The sequence below is a fragment of the Dipodomys ordii genome, unplaced genomic scaffold (genome assembly GCF_000151885.1).
Source record: "Dipodomys ordii isolate 6190 unplaced genomic scaffold, Dord_2.0 Scaffold117, whole genome shotgun sequence".
Lineage (NCBI taxonomy): Eukaryota > Metazoa > Chordata > Mammalia > Rodentia > Heteromyidae > Dipodomys > Dipodomys ordii.
Genome location: NW_012267333.1, coordinates 5,006,831 through 5,022,949, shown reverse-complemented (window position 1 = coordinate 5,022,949; position 16,119 = coordinate 5,006,831). Strand labels below are relative to the sequence as shown.

General features: G+C 31.8%; 2 protein-coding genes across 2 annotated transcripts; both read left to right on the top strand.

The window, feature by feature from the left end:
- Window positions 1–1,731: 1,731 nt before the first annotated feature.
- On the top strand, window positions 1,732–2,679 carry LOC105995363 (olfactory receptor 8H1-like). The gene has a single exon (XM_013029066.1). The coding sequence runs from the start codon at window positions 1,732–1,734 to the stop codon at window positions 2,677–2,679; it is 948 nt and encodes a 315-aa protein (XP_012884520.1).
- Window positions 2,680–7,210: 4,531 nt separating this feature from the next.
- Window positions 7,211–8,152, top strand: LOC105995362 (olfactory receptor 8H1-like). The gene has a single exon (XM_013029065.1). It carries the CDS (start codon window positions 7,211–7,213, stop codon window positions 8,150–8,152), a length of 942 nt encoding a protein of 313 aa, XP_012884519.1.
- The last annotated feature ends 7,967 nt before the right edge of the window (window positions 8,153–16,119 follow it).

Sequence of the window (16,119 nt, the reverse complement as noted above, 5' to 3'; positions counted from 1 at the left end):
AGTAACATTTTCATCTGAGCAATCATATTAAAATTTCACAGGTGATTTAACGGTTTTAGAATAAAAATAATGAATGTGTAAAATAATAAAAATAATGACATAAAGAAAAACATAGTACAAGAGAGGGATAGCACCTTGTAGGATTTCATTTTGATTTTTTAAAAAATAGAGTATCAAACATTTCTTGGCTCTTATTCTACAAGTTTCCTTTCACCAATCAAGAATAAGTATTCTATTTTGCATCTATATATGAACATGTCAAAATGAAACCATTTTTTTACAACTAATGCAAATATAAAGGAGAGGAAAGAGGTATGTCCTTAAAATATACAAGCCAAACTTGTTATTGATGCATACTTATAGAATTTAATACTTCATTAGTTTGGTTGCTATCTAGAGTTGTCATGATTTTATGTAATAAATTCAAATTGAATCTTCTTGAAAAAAAATTCCTGAAAATTTAACATCACGTGAAAAGAAACTGTGTCTGCATTGGAAGAGGACTATACATATAACATTTGGGCTTTGTGGTAAGAAACATGTGGACTTGTTGGAGATAGAGTTCAGAATCTATCAGAGTGTAAGTAAGTTTTGATATTGGATGAAAGCTGGATTTTCTTGGTCCACTTAGGGGATTAAGTGGGGATTAAGATTAGTAGTCCTCAATTCTACCTAATGCTGCCTACAGAAGTGCATTAAAAGTTAAATTTTTGAAAGGTCTTAATTGATATAGCCAACACAAAATTAAATCCAATAACGTTATACTCTACTTACACTCTTTTATATTTAGCATTCTGATTTGCTGAAATACACTATTCCTACAGGAAGCCAAGTACATATGATTGTAAGCTTGCTTTTTATACCAAAGAATCAGATTAAAATAAATCTATATATACTGGCACTGCATTGGTTAAATAAAGATACTCTAATTCTTTTTAATATATATCTTTATTGTAAAGATACTGTACAGAGGGTTACAGTTACATGAGCAAGTAATGAGTCCATTTCCTCTCGAGCATTGTTCCCCCCTCCTTTGTTTTTTCTATAACATCCATTTTCTCCCCACCTTCCCAACACCTCCCTCCCCCCAAAAAATTGTAAAGTTTATTTTCAACATAGTGTCTTGTATATCTCCTTGTTACAATTGGTCATCCTGTATCCTATGTTTCAGCAATGTTTTATTTCCCTTCCTCTCCCCAAATTAGAAAATGTATATACAAGTTGCAATACACCCAAATACAGTGACAACAGGGGTTATACCATCGGGGAAGAACATACAAAGAAACAAAATAAAATCACATAGTATATTAAAAGTACATTAAAAGAGCAACAAGAAAGATAAAATCTCTGTGTTCCTATATTGGGGTTCATTTTGTTTAGCATCATCTTATATGGTCATATGTACATAGCTTTTGACCTCTTCTGCTTGCTTAAAGTTATTCGAATAATGGCAAAACCTATAGTATAAGAGTACATGTAGACTAAATATGTTAATGAAACGAAACACTTATCAAAAATACAGGTCCGTTCTAATTACGAAGAATATTACCACTTGGTATCTCATAGCTAACTGTCACTTTATAGATATATTTATAGTTGTTGATAAATTATTAAATTTAGCTCATCTAGCCTACTTATAAAGATATTGGGACACTCATATGAGCAAAAAAATTCATAACTCATTGAACTAAATATCGCCTCTAATTTTTCACCTGTCCCCATCAGCACACGATGAGAAGCTGGAATAACACAAATGTGCCTTTCTTCATCCTTATGGGGCTGACAGATTCTGAAGAGATCCAGCTGACCCTCTCTGTGCTGTTTCTCCTGCTCTACCTGATTAGTGTGCTAGGCAACCTAGGCATGATCATGATAATTCGCCTGGATCTCCAGCTTCACACCCCTATGTATTTTTTCCTCACTCACCTCTCATTTCTTGACCTCAGCTACTCAAGTGTCATCACCCCTAAAACCCTAGTGAACTTACTGACTTCCACAAAGAGTATTTCCTTCCTGGGCTGCTTCACCCAGATGTACTTTTTTGTCCTGCTTGGTGCTACAGAATGCTTTCTCCTCGCCTCCATGGCCTATGATAGCCACGTGGCTATCTGCAGTCCACTGCGCTATCAAGTGATAATGTCCAGAAGATTCTGTCGTGTCCTGATCACGGGGTCCTACCTGATTGGTTTCATGGACTCCTCTGTGAACGCTGTTTCTATGAGCAGATTAAAGTTTTGTAACTCCAATGTAATCTCACATTTTTTCTGTGACACGTCCCCAATTTTAGCACTGTCCTGCACTGATACATATGAGGTTCAAATTGTAATATTCATTTTTGCTGGTTTTACCCTAATGGTCTCCCTTATCACAATATCTGTGTCGTATGTGTCCATTCTGTTGACTATTCTGAAAATTAAGTCCACTTCAGGAAAGCAGAAAGCCTTCTCCACCTGTGCCTCTCACCTGCTGGGAGTCACCATTTTCTATGGCACTATGATCTTCACTTACTTAAAACCCAAGAAGTCCTTCTCCCTGGGCAAGGATCAAGTGGCTTCTGTGTTTTACACGATTGTGATCCCCATGCTCAACCCACTCATTTATAGCCTTAGGAACAAGGATGTGAAAAATGCTTTCTTTTGTGTCATGCAGAAAATAGGGGGCCCTGGGCAACCAAGATGACAGTGGTGTGACATGTCAAACTCATCGTTTCTGGTTTTTCTGAAAAGAAGAACTGAATCATTTGTATATGTTCATTTTTTCATACATTTCTCAGGGCATTCCCAGGACTACATTCTCAGAAGTTCAGTTTATAATGAGATGTGATAAGTATGTATTGGAGGAGCAGATACTGTGTGAAAGATAAAATTTGGATATCATTTTTAAAGTGTGCCATAAAAACTTATTATGTTAATTTATTATGCTATGAAAACCAGTATTTAACCTTAACAACAGACTCAGTGATAAAAAAGATTCAGTACTCACTTCCTTTACTACACCCTTTAAGAAGGCAGTGAATTTGAAGTCTTAGTTTTCTCATTTCCACAAGATAAATCATATTTCAAGTGCACAGGATCTTAAATAGTCTTGAAATTATCTCCAAGCTAAAAGCATATAGCAAATGTATTTACAAAGACGATTTCTGTCATTGTATTGTAAGACTTTCTCACAAGAATATTCACTGCTGTTTCAGTCGGTTTAGTTCACAAACAAAACATGCAGAAAGGGGAAATATCAACATTTTACAAATTGCTGTTTGGAAGAAAGCAAACTACTAGAGTTATGATATAGGAAAATAATGCTAGTAGTGAGGGTCATTTGGAAAGTTTTATTCAAATTGATTAAAGAGAAATACTGCACTTCTGGATACATTCTCCTCAAGGTTAACTATGGTTATTTGCATACATATGATGTATTTAAATGGAATTTGGATGCTCTCTTCTTCAATTTTCTTTATTCATTCAAAGAGGGTTACTTTGACAAAGGCAGCTATGAAAAGGTAGCTGTAAGATGTTTTCAGAAAATTCAAAATATATTTTGTACTGCTTTTGGCCTGGATTATTGTAACTTTATTGAGTTGAAAAACTTATACACAGTAACATCTGTTATGTGGAAACATGTAAAATATTTGAAGACTATGCCTTCTCCATTTCACTTATGTGATTCCACCAGCTTTGGAAACTCATTAAAAATGTTTGAATTTAAATGCTTGATTCACATTTTTAAAACATTTTTTAAATAGAGGAAGTTAGAAGGCAAATATTTGAAAATGAATTTTGATCATATGGTATTCCATAAACTTTGATCAGGTAGCAGTCTATTTTTTTATTTTCAATGATTGACTTTTCTGTTACTGTATTTTTAATTATCTCTGATTTTAAAAGTTAGTTTTTGGAGGCATGGTTTTATTTTGTAGCTATTGTTATTGTAAATTTGTAACAATTATTACACAGATTGTTTAAATAAAATCAATTTTTATAAATTATTGCAGAAATTTATTAAGTTTTTTGTGTAAAATTTCATGGTAGTTTCCTCCTAAATACTTTATGATCATTTCTGATTATTGTAAAATAAATCACTTTCTGGCACATAAATGTAAGATCCTGAGTTCAAGCCCCAGTATTACCATAAAAACGTTAAAAATAAGTAAAATAGAGAGCAAACTGTCTATTTCAACAATTAAAATTTTTAACCATTACTAATTTATTAGATATTTTAGTATTTCATTTGAAAGCTGTTTTTCCTGATCTATATCACAATTTGCTTCATCCTCTAATAATGCCTAAAATAAGTTGCCTCGGGTTTATTTTGATATTTCTGTATGTTGATAATGTGTATTTGTTGTATTGAGATTTATTTTTTGACATTGGGAATAATGTGTTAGTAGTTGCATATGGTTACTGATAAACCATTTTGATTCATATCTACTTATTAAAAGCTTTTCTTAATTTTATACTGAGGGTCTCTTTTCAGGCTCTGCTTGCTTTTGCAACATTTGGTTTTACGATTAGTTACGAATAGAAAAAAAAAAACCTTACATTTGCTGCCAGACATATTGACCTTCCATTAATAGCAACATTTTCCTTTACTCAACATTGTTCTCTAATATTAACTTGACTAAATCAGACTGGAATTGTTTGCTCAAGTGATATATTTGACCCTTACCTCCTTTTCCAGAGTTCAGCTGATTATTTGGGCATAAGAATCTCATGGACTTTTCTGCCTGGGCTTGTTTCAAACCTTGATCCTAAAATATTAGTCTACTGAGGAGCTGGGATTAGAAGCATAAGCCTGGAGTGTTCAGCTTAAAGATAGCTCTTTATTCATACCAACAAATTGTCTCCAAAAAATCTAGGAAACAAACACACTTGCATAGAATATTTTTTGTGTATATTTGAAGATAAATTAATTATAAGATAATTTAATACAAGTGTCCTAGGATCTTTTTGTGATTTTTACTATATTCCTTTCAGATTCCCCCTGTGCATCCTCATTTTTGGAAAATAATCATGAGTGAAATTATTCAACTTCATTATCCTTTTAACTCATATTTATTAAAATAGTTAGCCTGTCATATAAAGAGGGAAGTGTGAGCTGGGCCTTCCATTCAGGGTCAGTTTTCAATTCAATAAATTTTTGATAAAATTTTTCAATTTTATCATGTCTTCCTGCACTAATTTTACATTTATAAAGAAAAAAAGGAACACTAACAATAAAATACTAGATAAAATTTACCAGGTCTATTATATTATTTTATCATAATCTGTCTGTGATATGGATTAATTATAATTATTCATATGTACAAGTACATGTTTTAATAAGTATTATGTGGTTAAGGAAGATCACTGAACATTATTGAGCTGTAATTTATTACTCTAATTTCTTTAACTATAGGTATATTCTACTGCTATAGAAGGAAGCATTTTATTTATGATAGAATTATATGTTTAAATATAACACATATCCATTTTGAAACGTCATTCACAGGAAACTAATTCTCTAATATTTTTTCCACATTGTTCGGAAATTTCTTGATTTGACAGGTATGCTATATTAAATAATTTATAAATTTATACCTATAAACTAAAATAGATAGTATCTTAAAGTATTACATCAAAACCACCTTGTTATTCGGTTGCTCACTGTGGAATTTCTATATGAAAAGGCTGGGAAGGGAGGTGAAGGGTAAACAATGGAGGAGGCTGCAATGCTTGGTAAGAAATGCATGCGTTATCTTGCCCATGTAATTGTAACCCCTCTGTACAGTATGTTCACAAATAAAATAAAATTAAAAAAAAAGAAAAGAAAAAGCTGAACGTCTTCTCGTTGAATTTTTGTCCTTGAAAATGTGCCAAGAAATACCCTTAGAAATTGGTCACTGAGGATGACAATTGCACAATCCCTATGCTGATTAAATGATCACCCATAAATGAGCACCTGGATATATGAGACTGAGAGACGAAGAACGCACCACCCTTCTGATGTTCACAACCACTAGTTGCCATTTCTTGTGAGAAAATCCTTCCTGGAAACATTTTCATTTGAGCAGTAGTATTAAAATTAATTGTGACTCAAATTTTTAAACTAAAAATAATGAATGCAAAAAATAATAAAAATGACTATAGAAAGGAAAACATTATATTACAGAAAGTGTTAGCATCTTATGGGCTTTGCAATTTCATTTGTTAAAAAAAAAAAGCCTAAGGTATGACAAATACCTTAGCTTTCTCTCTCCAAGTTTCCTTCCACCAATCAAGAGTAAGTATTTCACCTTGCACTTTTATAGCTAACTTATGTAAACAAGTCTGTGAATGTAAAAAGAAGTCCATAATTAAAAAAATTCTGCAGGCAATGCTTATTAATGATGCATATTTTTCCTATTGGAATTTACAACTTTCTAAGGGTTCTATCTGGATTCCTCATGATTTTACTTAATAAATTTAAATTGAATTATCTTAAAAAAGGTCCCGAGGATTTAATATCACATGAGAATATATATATATATATCCATCTGTCTCTCTTTATTAATATGTGGAGTTAAGGATTCAGAGTCTATTACCACTGTCTATAGGTTTTGATTCTTGAAGAAACTCAATTTTGCTTGTGGCAACCACTCAAGGAAAAAAAATCACATAGCTGTGAAATAGGACTAATAGTCTATAATGCTACCTATTTCTACCTACAAAAGTCTACTAAAAGTTCAATTTGTTCAAAAGGTCTTAATTGATATGGCCAACGCAAAATAAATCCAGTAGTTTTCTATCTATACTTATTACACATATAGCATTTTGATTAGCTGCAATCAAATAATTATACAGCATTATATGTTTTGAAATCAAAGAACTATAACAAAATATGTCCATACATCTTGGCATTGCATTGATATAAGTAAAATAAACACCTGACACTATACTTCTTAACTCAAAGTTCTTGATAAATATTAACACTTATAAATGTCACAGTAATTCCAGTCTAAATATGTTAGTAAAATGGTTTATCAAATAATCAAATCTGTTATAATTATGAAGAAAATTATCTTTTTTAAATACAGATCACTTGGCAGATTTTTATAGTTGTTTGCTTTTGTATAAATACACTATTAAATTTTATTACTCTAGTTTATTTATACAGTTATTGGGACATTCATGTAAATGATAATTTTTAAGTAATTTAGGCTAAGTATCACCTTTAATTTTTCAAATGTCAGCACACAATGAAAGCCTGGAATAACACAAAGAATCCTGACTTCATCCTCATGGGGTTGACAGATTATAGAGAGATCCAGCTGGCCCTTTCTTCACTCTTTCTCCTGATCTACCTTATCACTGTGCTGGGAAACCTAGGTATGATCATGATCATTTATCTGGATCACCAGCTTCACACACCTATGTATTTTTTCCTGACTCACCTCTCATTCATTGACCTCAGCTACTCAAGTGTCATCACACCAAAAACCTTAGCGAACCTATTGACTTCCACCAAGAACATTTCCTTCGTGGGCTGCTTCACCCAGTTGTACTTTTTTGTTCTGTTTGCTGGTGCTGAAATCTTTCTCCTCTCTGCCATGGGCTATGATCGCTATGTGGCTATCTGCAATCCTCTACAGTACCCTGTAATAATGTCCTCCAGACTCTGTTGGACTCTCCTGGCTGGGTCCTATATGACTGGCATTCTAGATTCTTCTGTCAATGTCATTTGCATGAGTGGATTGACTTTCTGCAAATCCAATATCATCCACCACTTTTTCTGTGACACATCTCCAATGTTAGCTGTGTCCTGCAATGATACCTATGGAATTGAAGTGATGGTATTTGTTCTTGCCGGTTCTACTCTAATGATGTCTCTTATCACAATAACTATGTCCTATGTGTCCATTCTGTCAACTATTCTGAAAATTAAGTCCACTTCAGGAAAGCAGAAAGCCTTCTCCACCTGTGCCTCCCACCTGCTGGGGGTCACCATTTTTTATGGTACTTTGATCTTCACTTATTTAAAACCCAAGAAGTCCTACTCCCTGGGCAAGGATCAAGTGGCTTCTGTGTTTTACACGATTGTGATCCCCATGCTCAACCCACTCATTTATAGTCTTAGGAACAAGCAAGTGAAAAATGCTTTCTTTCGAATCATGCAGAAGAGTTCAGGCTCCAGGCAATAAAATGACAGTTTGTGATGTATTGAAATTCATCTTTTCTGGTCTTTCAGATAAAAAAAAGTTTATTCATTCATGGGTTTATTGTCCATCACCCTTCATTTCTCTTTACAGAATGGATATTTCCAGAACTTCATTATTCAAATTTCATACTGGAATAGTAATTCCTGAATGTCGTATTTTTTATAGCAGGTAGTATACAAAGCACCAAATTCGTTATTAATTCTTACAAATGTGTTAGAAAATATGCTATGATTTCAAACTATAATTTAAACATAAACATATTCACAAGGAGTTATTTATATGTTTAATGATAGCAGTTTAATAATCATTTTTTGTAGTATAAAATAATATTTTATATGTACAAGTCCTAAGAATTCACTGGATTTTTAAGACCCAACTTTCTCATTTACAAGAGATAAATCTTAATTTGTGGTACATGTATTCAGGTGAAAGACAAAAATATTTGTAATTATAATCTTGTTTGTCTTCATCTTTGATTGCAAGGCATATTGCTGAATTGTAAACAATATCTACTGCTTTTTAAATAACAATTTTATTTTCTTCAATTCCGCAACTTAGCTACAGCAGCAATGAAATTTTTGAGGCTTTCCTAAATTTATGTTAAACTATTGTTTTATATTATTGTACAAATGACATTCTAATGTTGAAGACAATTTTGAGGATACTCTTGTAGCTTATTGAAGAGGAATATTATATTTGTGTGCATTCTTTTTCATTTCTTTTCCTATATTCTTGTGTGCATTTATCTGTGAATGTATACATATACAAGATTTAAATGGAATTTGTGTAATTTCCTGTTGCACACTCTTGCTACTGGTATATATGTAATGAAATTTTCAGTGAAATCTGTGAGGTGCTTTGGGCTTAATGTATTATAAATTTTCCAATTTCCAAATCTGTATCCAGTGAGTTTTCTCATGTGGCACCTGCTTAACAGCTGAAGACCATGGCTTCCTATGACAGGTCACGTGTATATGGGAAGAGCACAGTTGCATGGAATGATTTCCTTTAGGTCTGGAATATTCTTAATAAATAAATATTTGAATTGAATACTTGATTCAATCATCATCGTTTTTAAATAAAGAATAGTTACAATGTTAATACTTGATAATGAATTTAGATTTTGTGATATCCCCTAAAATCTGATCAGACAAATTTTCTTCATTTTCTAAATTGTTATCTGAATATTCTAGAATTGTGATTACAATTTTCTCTGATATTAATGGGTTTTGATATTGCAGTTGTATTTTCTATTTATTATTGTTTATAATTTTTGGCACTCATTTAATAGTTGTAATTCAATTAATATGATTTTTAAATTCTTACTGGAATTTGATTAAGGATGTTTTTCTGTAAAACTCTATTTGACTTTTACACATAAAACTTTCTTATCCTTTATTAATTCAATGCAAAAGAATTTTACACATTTTGATAACTATACTAACATAATATCAACATTTGTTGGTGTTCCCAAGTATTTTGTTTGAAATTAAGATTAATATGTAGCAAACATTGTTACTGATATTCTTGACATATTTTTAATACAGAAATGTTTGCCTCAATTTCGTATGTTCATGGTTTCTTCATATTTCTAGTCATTTTTGTAAATATGGTTTTATTTTACTTTCATTTATTTTATTTTTGTAATTTTAAATAGTTTTTTTCTATGCTATTTCTGGGATAAATGCTACCCACATCTTATGTTATTATACATAGCTTTTAAATTGGAGGAGTATGCATATTTAATTGAGTTAAGGTTGCTTTAGATTCCTTATGTTCTATATACAAAATCATTTAATTCACCTCATTAAATTATTATAACTTTCAGCTAATGTAAAAATGATAAACTATTTAGATTTGTGTTATAATTTCACCAGTAAACTTCTGCTTGACATATGAGGAGTTCCTGTCTAAAATAATCATATTTGATTCAGTTACTGTCAAAAACAATTTTAAATATATTCTTTTGGTGGTATTCAATAGAATGTGCAAAAGAACCCTTGTTTTTAATAAATTCCACGATACATGATATCAGATGCACTATAGATATAGGAATATCTATCTATATTTGCTTTAAAATTATTAATACAGGGATTAAAATACTAATATACTTCCTCAACACCCACTATTTTCAGGCAATGTCCAAAGAAATGAAGATGCACACAATCGCATACATGCATGCACACATGCACACAAAATATTAATTGTGTATACAAGATGACAGTAATCCAGGCCCAAAAAACATAGCTTCCATGGTTTCCTTTATTTGCAATAGCTAGTAAATGTCTGGACAGGCAGAAAAGGTCAGGTAAGATGATATTAAGTGAAATGTTTAAACCAAGATAGGGACACAAGTGGTTTTTTTCTTTGTTGCTATTGTTTCTAATGTATTTATAAGGTAGCATGTGATTTTTTTTGTTTCTCTGTATGTCCTTCCCCCATTGTATAATCCTTGTATTCACTGTATTTAATGTTGGTATAATTTGGGGAAGGGAAGGGAAAAACACATTGTTTAAATAGGGATACAGGTTGACCCATTACATGCAACAATGAGATGTACAAGACACTATGTTACAAATGAATTTTACACTTTGGGGGGGGTGTGGAGGGAAGGGTTGAGAAGGTGGGGAGGGAAGAGATGGGTAGGGGAAAAACAAAGGAGGAGGTAACAATGCTTGATAAGAAATGTAATTATTATATTAGTCATGTAACTTTAACCCTTCTGTACAGTATTTTACAATAAAAATATATACAAAAAATAAAATATATTACATGCATATTCTAGACATAGCATAAATTAGGACTGTATGCTCAGCATTTTCTCTATCAACATCACAAATCAAGGACCTATTATTTCATGTGTAAATACTTACACTGCTTTGCTCTTACCGATGGGTTATTTTTCCTTCTTACATGGAAACAGTGATATCGAACTCAAGATGAATAGGGATTAATAGAGCATATAACCTTAAAGTGCATAATTTTTTTAAATATTTAAGTTAAAAACAAAACATTTTCCTCATTCTTTCCATCTATGAGCTCAACCTTAGTGAATCTGACTTGCTATTAAAGTTATCTTTTTCCTGACATCCTGATATTTTCTGCCATTTCTCCCATTTTCTTAATTTCCCAAGCTTTCATAGAAATAATATCATTTCTCCCTCCTATTCTATTCCTTTTGTATTAAGTTCATCACTCTTTACATTCTTTAATATTGTATCTGTCAGCGTCTTTTTTTCATGCATCCTTGTGTTATCCCTTATCATTTATCACCATATGATAATTGACATGCCTTTCAAAGACAAGATTTGACTGCTTTTATCCATGATAATATAATTAAGCACAAACTCTCCTAACAACATAGAGAAAGACTTCTGTAGGAGGTGAATTTTATAGAATCACTAAGTTAACTACTTGGTCAAGAACAAGTTCATAACCTTCATGCTCACTAGTTACAAAACAAACTCACATCTGAACACAGACACTTTGACCCCATGGCCTCCATCCCTCATTACCCCATATTTCCTGGACTTGAATGAATGACAAATGCATGTGGTCAAATGTTATTGAGGGATGTTGATGTAAGGTAGCTTGGTTGTGGAATCAGTGGCTTCATTTCAATTTATGGATGCCTTTTAAACCATAGACAATTGACTTTGAAAAAGGAAAGAATGATTTATATGATAAATAATCCTGGTGAGGGAAATTGTATTAGTTAGAACAATACATTTCCTGCTGTGATTCAGAAACTCAAAGGCTCACAAGGTGGGTAAAAATCATGGATGAACCACTGGAATTTATCAATGTTTTCTTTTTTTCACTGCCTTGGAATACAGTTTTCAATGACTAAATTAATCCTGTATTTTGCTGACAAAGTTCTCATGTTATTAGTTTGTCAGCATCCTCTGTTGTCTGCTTCTACCTGTTGAAACAGAATTCATACATTACATGGTCTAAACACCCTCCTAAATGAAGGAAAGCCAGTGTTTTTATTTTTATTTCACACATTTAATTTCAGGGTTTTCATTAAAATTTAAATTTATTAATGTACAGTGAAATATTTGGATTGCTGAAGTATTTTTATGGTCCTTTAAAGATTGTTGATTATTATTTAGCAATTTTATATTCAATTTTATTAGCATATATTAGTTATATATTAATGATTTTCCTTAGGGTATTTTCAAACGGGTGGGTTTATATCACATGTGTTTAATCTCATGTGGATTTACATCACCAGTCATTAACCTCCATCTATCCTCCTCCCAGTGATGTTCTCCTTATTCTTCCCAAACCACACCTTTCTCATATTCACTTTTTGTAAAATGTAGAAATCCAAATTTCTCTTTAAGTGTTGGGGTGTTTCACTTAAAATGTAAAGGTCCAGTTCCATCTATTTTTTAGTAAATGAGATAATTTTGTTCCTTAAGTCTAAAAGAAAAATTCATCACTTATATATACCACATTTTCTTCAGCAATTCACCCGCTGATGGGTAGCAAGAATGATTGCTCCACTGGGTTCTGGTGAATAATGGTGTGATCTGGACAGATGTGCAGGTTTTGTATGCTAACGTTCATTAATTTGTGTGTACATCCAGCAATGACACAGGTAGGTAATATAGTTGCCATGTTATTTTCTTTGGATTTCTGGTGAACTCCATACAGATTTCCATAGATGTGGAATGAAATTACATTTCCATCAGCAATGTATATGCCTATATTTTGTATTAAATCCTTGTGGATATTTGCTTTTTAATATTCAATTAATGGCAGCCCTCTTGAAATAAATATTATAATTTCTGTTCATGAAATATAAGGAGATAGGAATTAAATTATATTATTATTTAAGTTGAAAGATAATTTAAACCTCTGGTTATACATCTGTTTGCTTCCCCATGACATAAAAAAGATACAAAAATTGTAGCAAGCTAAAAGAATGCTAAAATTGTTCGTGGTTGATTTCGAGCCTAGAAAAATCTTGCACAAAATTAATTTGTTCTAGGTGATTTGGTAATCATCATATCTCTTAAGGTAACATAAAATTTTTATCCTTAGTTTTGTTATTCATGACCTTGTGGTTAGCACTTGCTAATAACTTTAATGTAATAATCTTCAACTTAACCTTTTTCCTCCTAAGAAAAATTCTTTTATATAATATTGTCCAATTAGAGTTTCATCATACATATATATGTATATGTGTTTACATATGTGTATATGATACCTAATTGCATACACACTATCTCTATGTATGTATGTATACATGTGTGTATGTATGTATGTATGTGTTTATATCTTCTTATTCATATCAACAATCTGTCTCTTGAAATTCTGCAGAATGAGCATTCTTTCCAGAAAATCTTTTCTATATATGTATGACAATCAATTTTACAAATACTTAATACGAGTTTTATAAGAATACTTTCTTAATTTTTACTTTATATCTCTATATTAAGTATATGTTAAGAGTCATCTATTTGTTGTCAATAAAAAGTAATTTTTTTAATTTTTAAAGATTTTTATTGCAAAGGTGATATACAGAGGGACAATCATTATATAAGTGAGATAATGAGTACATTTCCTTTTGAATAATGTCACCTTCTTCCTGTTTATCTTTCAGTCTTTCCCCTCCCAACTTTTCTCCCCCTACCATGTTGTATAATTCATTTCCAATGTAGTGACCAATGAGTATGAATCAATTGGTTTTCCCTTTTTCCCACAGTTTCTGTACTTCCCCTTCTCTTGCCCAAATCAGATAAACTTATATACAAGACAAAATGTACAGATATAAAAAACAGTGACAGAAGTGAATAAACCAAAGAAAAAGAAACAACGACCCACAAACACTACAATATAAATTCTCTTGTTTTCATTTCTTGGAATTTATTTCAATAAGCATCATTTTACATGATCATATGTATATATCTATTGAGCCCTCATGATCCTCTCCGAAGAAAATCCTCCTTTATTCTCACTGTGTAAATGGTGACAGTGCTGTTTAATTACTCATGTCCAATATTCTTTTAAAAATATTGCCCTTTATTTTGATGCTTCTTTGTGAATAGTTCAAACCCATGCTCATTTAGCCCTTGAAAATTTGTTCTTGATTGTTTTTTTTTCTTGAAAATGTGCCAACTAATTTTCCTGGAAAATTGGTCACTGAGGATGACAGAGTGTTGCATAAGGTCCAGGACCATTAAATGAGGTGCCCAGATTCAGCCTGTAAAGGAGGCACACCCTGCTCTGCTTGTATTTACAGTCGCTCCTCAGCATTATTAAAGACATACCTTCCTGGTTAATATCTCATTTGAGCAATCTGATCAAAATTTCTAGGGTGATTTAAATTATCTCAAAATAAAAATAATGGATACACACCATTTTAAAATTAACTACAGAAAACAAAATATATGTATCACTGCAGAGGTGTTTAGTCCCTCTTGTGGATTTCATATTTTATTTACAAGAAAATTTGAGAGTTGACACTTAATTTTTGCCTTAAATTATTGAAAAAGATTTTGTTTCACCAGCTTTGGTTCACAGTAAGTATTTCACTTTGAATAAATACATAGGATGTGTTGAAATTAAATCCCTTAACATGATCAATTTATTTGAATGATGATGTTAGAATAGAGGATATCCCTGAACGTTTTGAAAGTCTTTGTTTTATACTCAGACAAATATTCTCTTTGTGTTGAGCTTTTCAATTTTCTTTGAATTGTGTTCATCTAGATTTATAATGATTTTATTTAACAAATTCATTTCAACTATCTTGAGAAAAGAAGCCCTGTATGTTTATCATTACATAAAAAGGAACATTCTTCATGGTAGAATATGTATATTGTCCAAAGTGACATCAGTACTTACTGCAATTGAAATGTTGAGTTTAAGAATCTAGAGACTATGATCTATTTTCATTTAGATAAAATTTTATTTTCACTGTACAATGTAGAAAAAACATTATTGTGTATATTCTATCATCTATAACTCTAATAGAACTTATAGAAGTCCACTGAACATAAAATTTATATTTAAATAATGTTAATTGATATAGTTGTGTCAAAAGCAAATAATTTAAGTTGTTTTCTATGTTAACATATTAGGTATCTACCATTTTGTCACATTCAAATATATAAATAAAATATGGAAGCATGGAAATATGGACTCTGCTTTGACTCACAGAAATGTGATTAAATCAATATATATGTAATAACACTGCCATCAGATAAATTATATAACATTCTTTAACCTAATTCTTTTGTCACGCATACTAGCAATAGTCAAAACAATGACATAATATCCCATGTTGATCAAATGTGTAAAAAAACAACATTTGGCACATTATCATTCATTCAAATTCTGAAAAATAATACCTTTTGTTGTATCAAAAGCAAATGTTAATTTCATAACTGCGTGCAACATTGTTGTCATTGTCATTTCCTATAAATGTATTATTAATTTTGAGGTACTAAGCTATCTACAAAGGTACTGGACAATCTATGCACTGGAACATTTGCATAGATAAATGAAGTCATTTGAGCTAAACATAATCTCTAATTTCTCAACAGTGTGCATCAGCAATCAATGGAAACTTGGAATGACACAGAGGTTCCCATTTTCATCCTTATGGGACTGACAGACTCTCGAGAGATGCAGCTGGCACTCTCCCTGCTGTTTCTCTTGATTTACCTGATCACTGTGCTGGGAAACCTAGGCATGATCTTGCTAATTTGTGTGGATCACCAGCTTCACACTCCTATGTATTTTTTCCTCACTCATCTCTCATTAATTGATCTCAGCTACTCAAGTGTCATCACACCGAAAACCTTAGCGAACTTACTGACTTCCACCAAGAACATTTCCTTCAAGGGCTGCTTCACCCAATTGTACTTTTTTGTTCTCTTTGCCGGTGCTGAAATCTTTCTCCTCTCTGCCATGGCCTATGATCGCTATGTGGC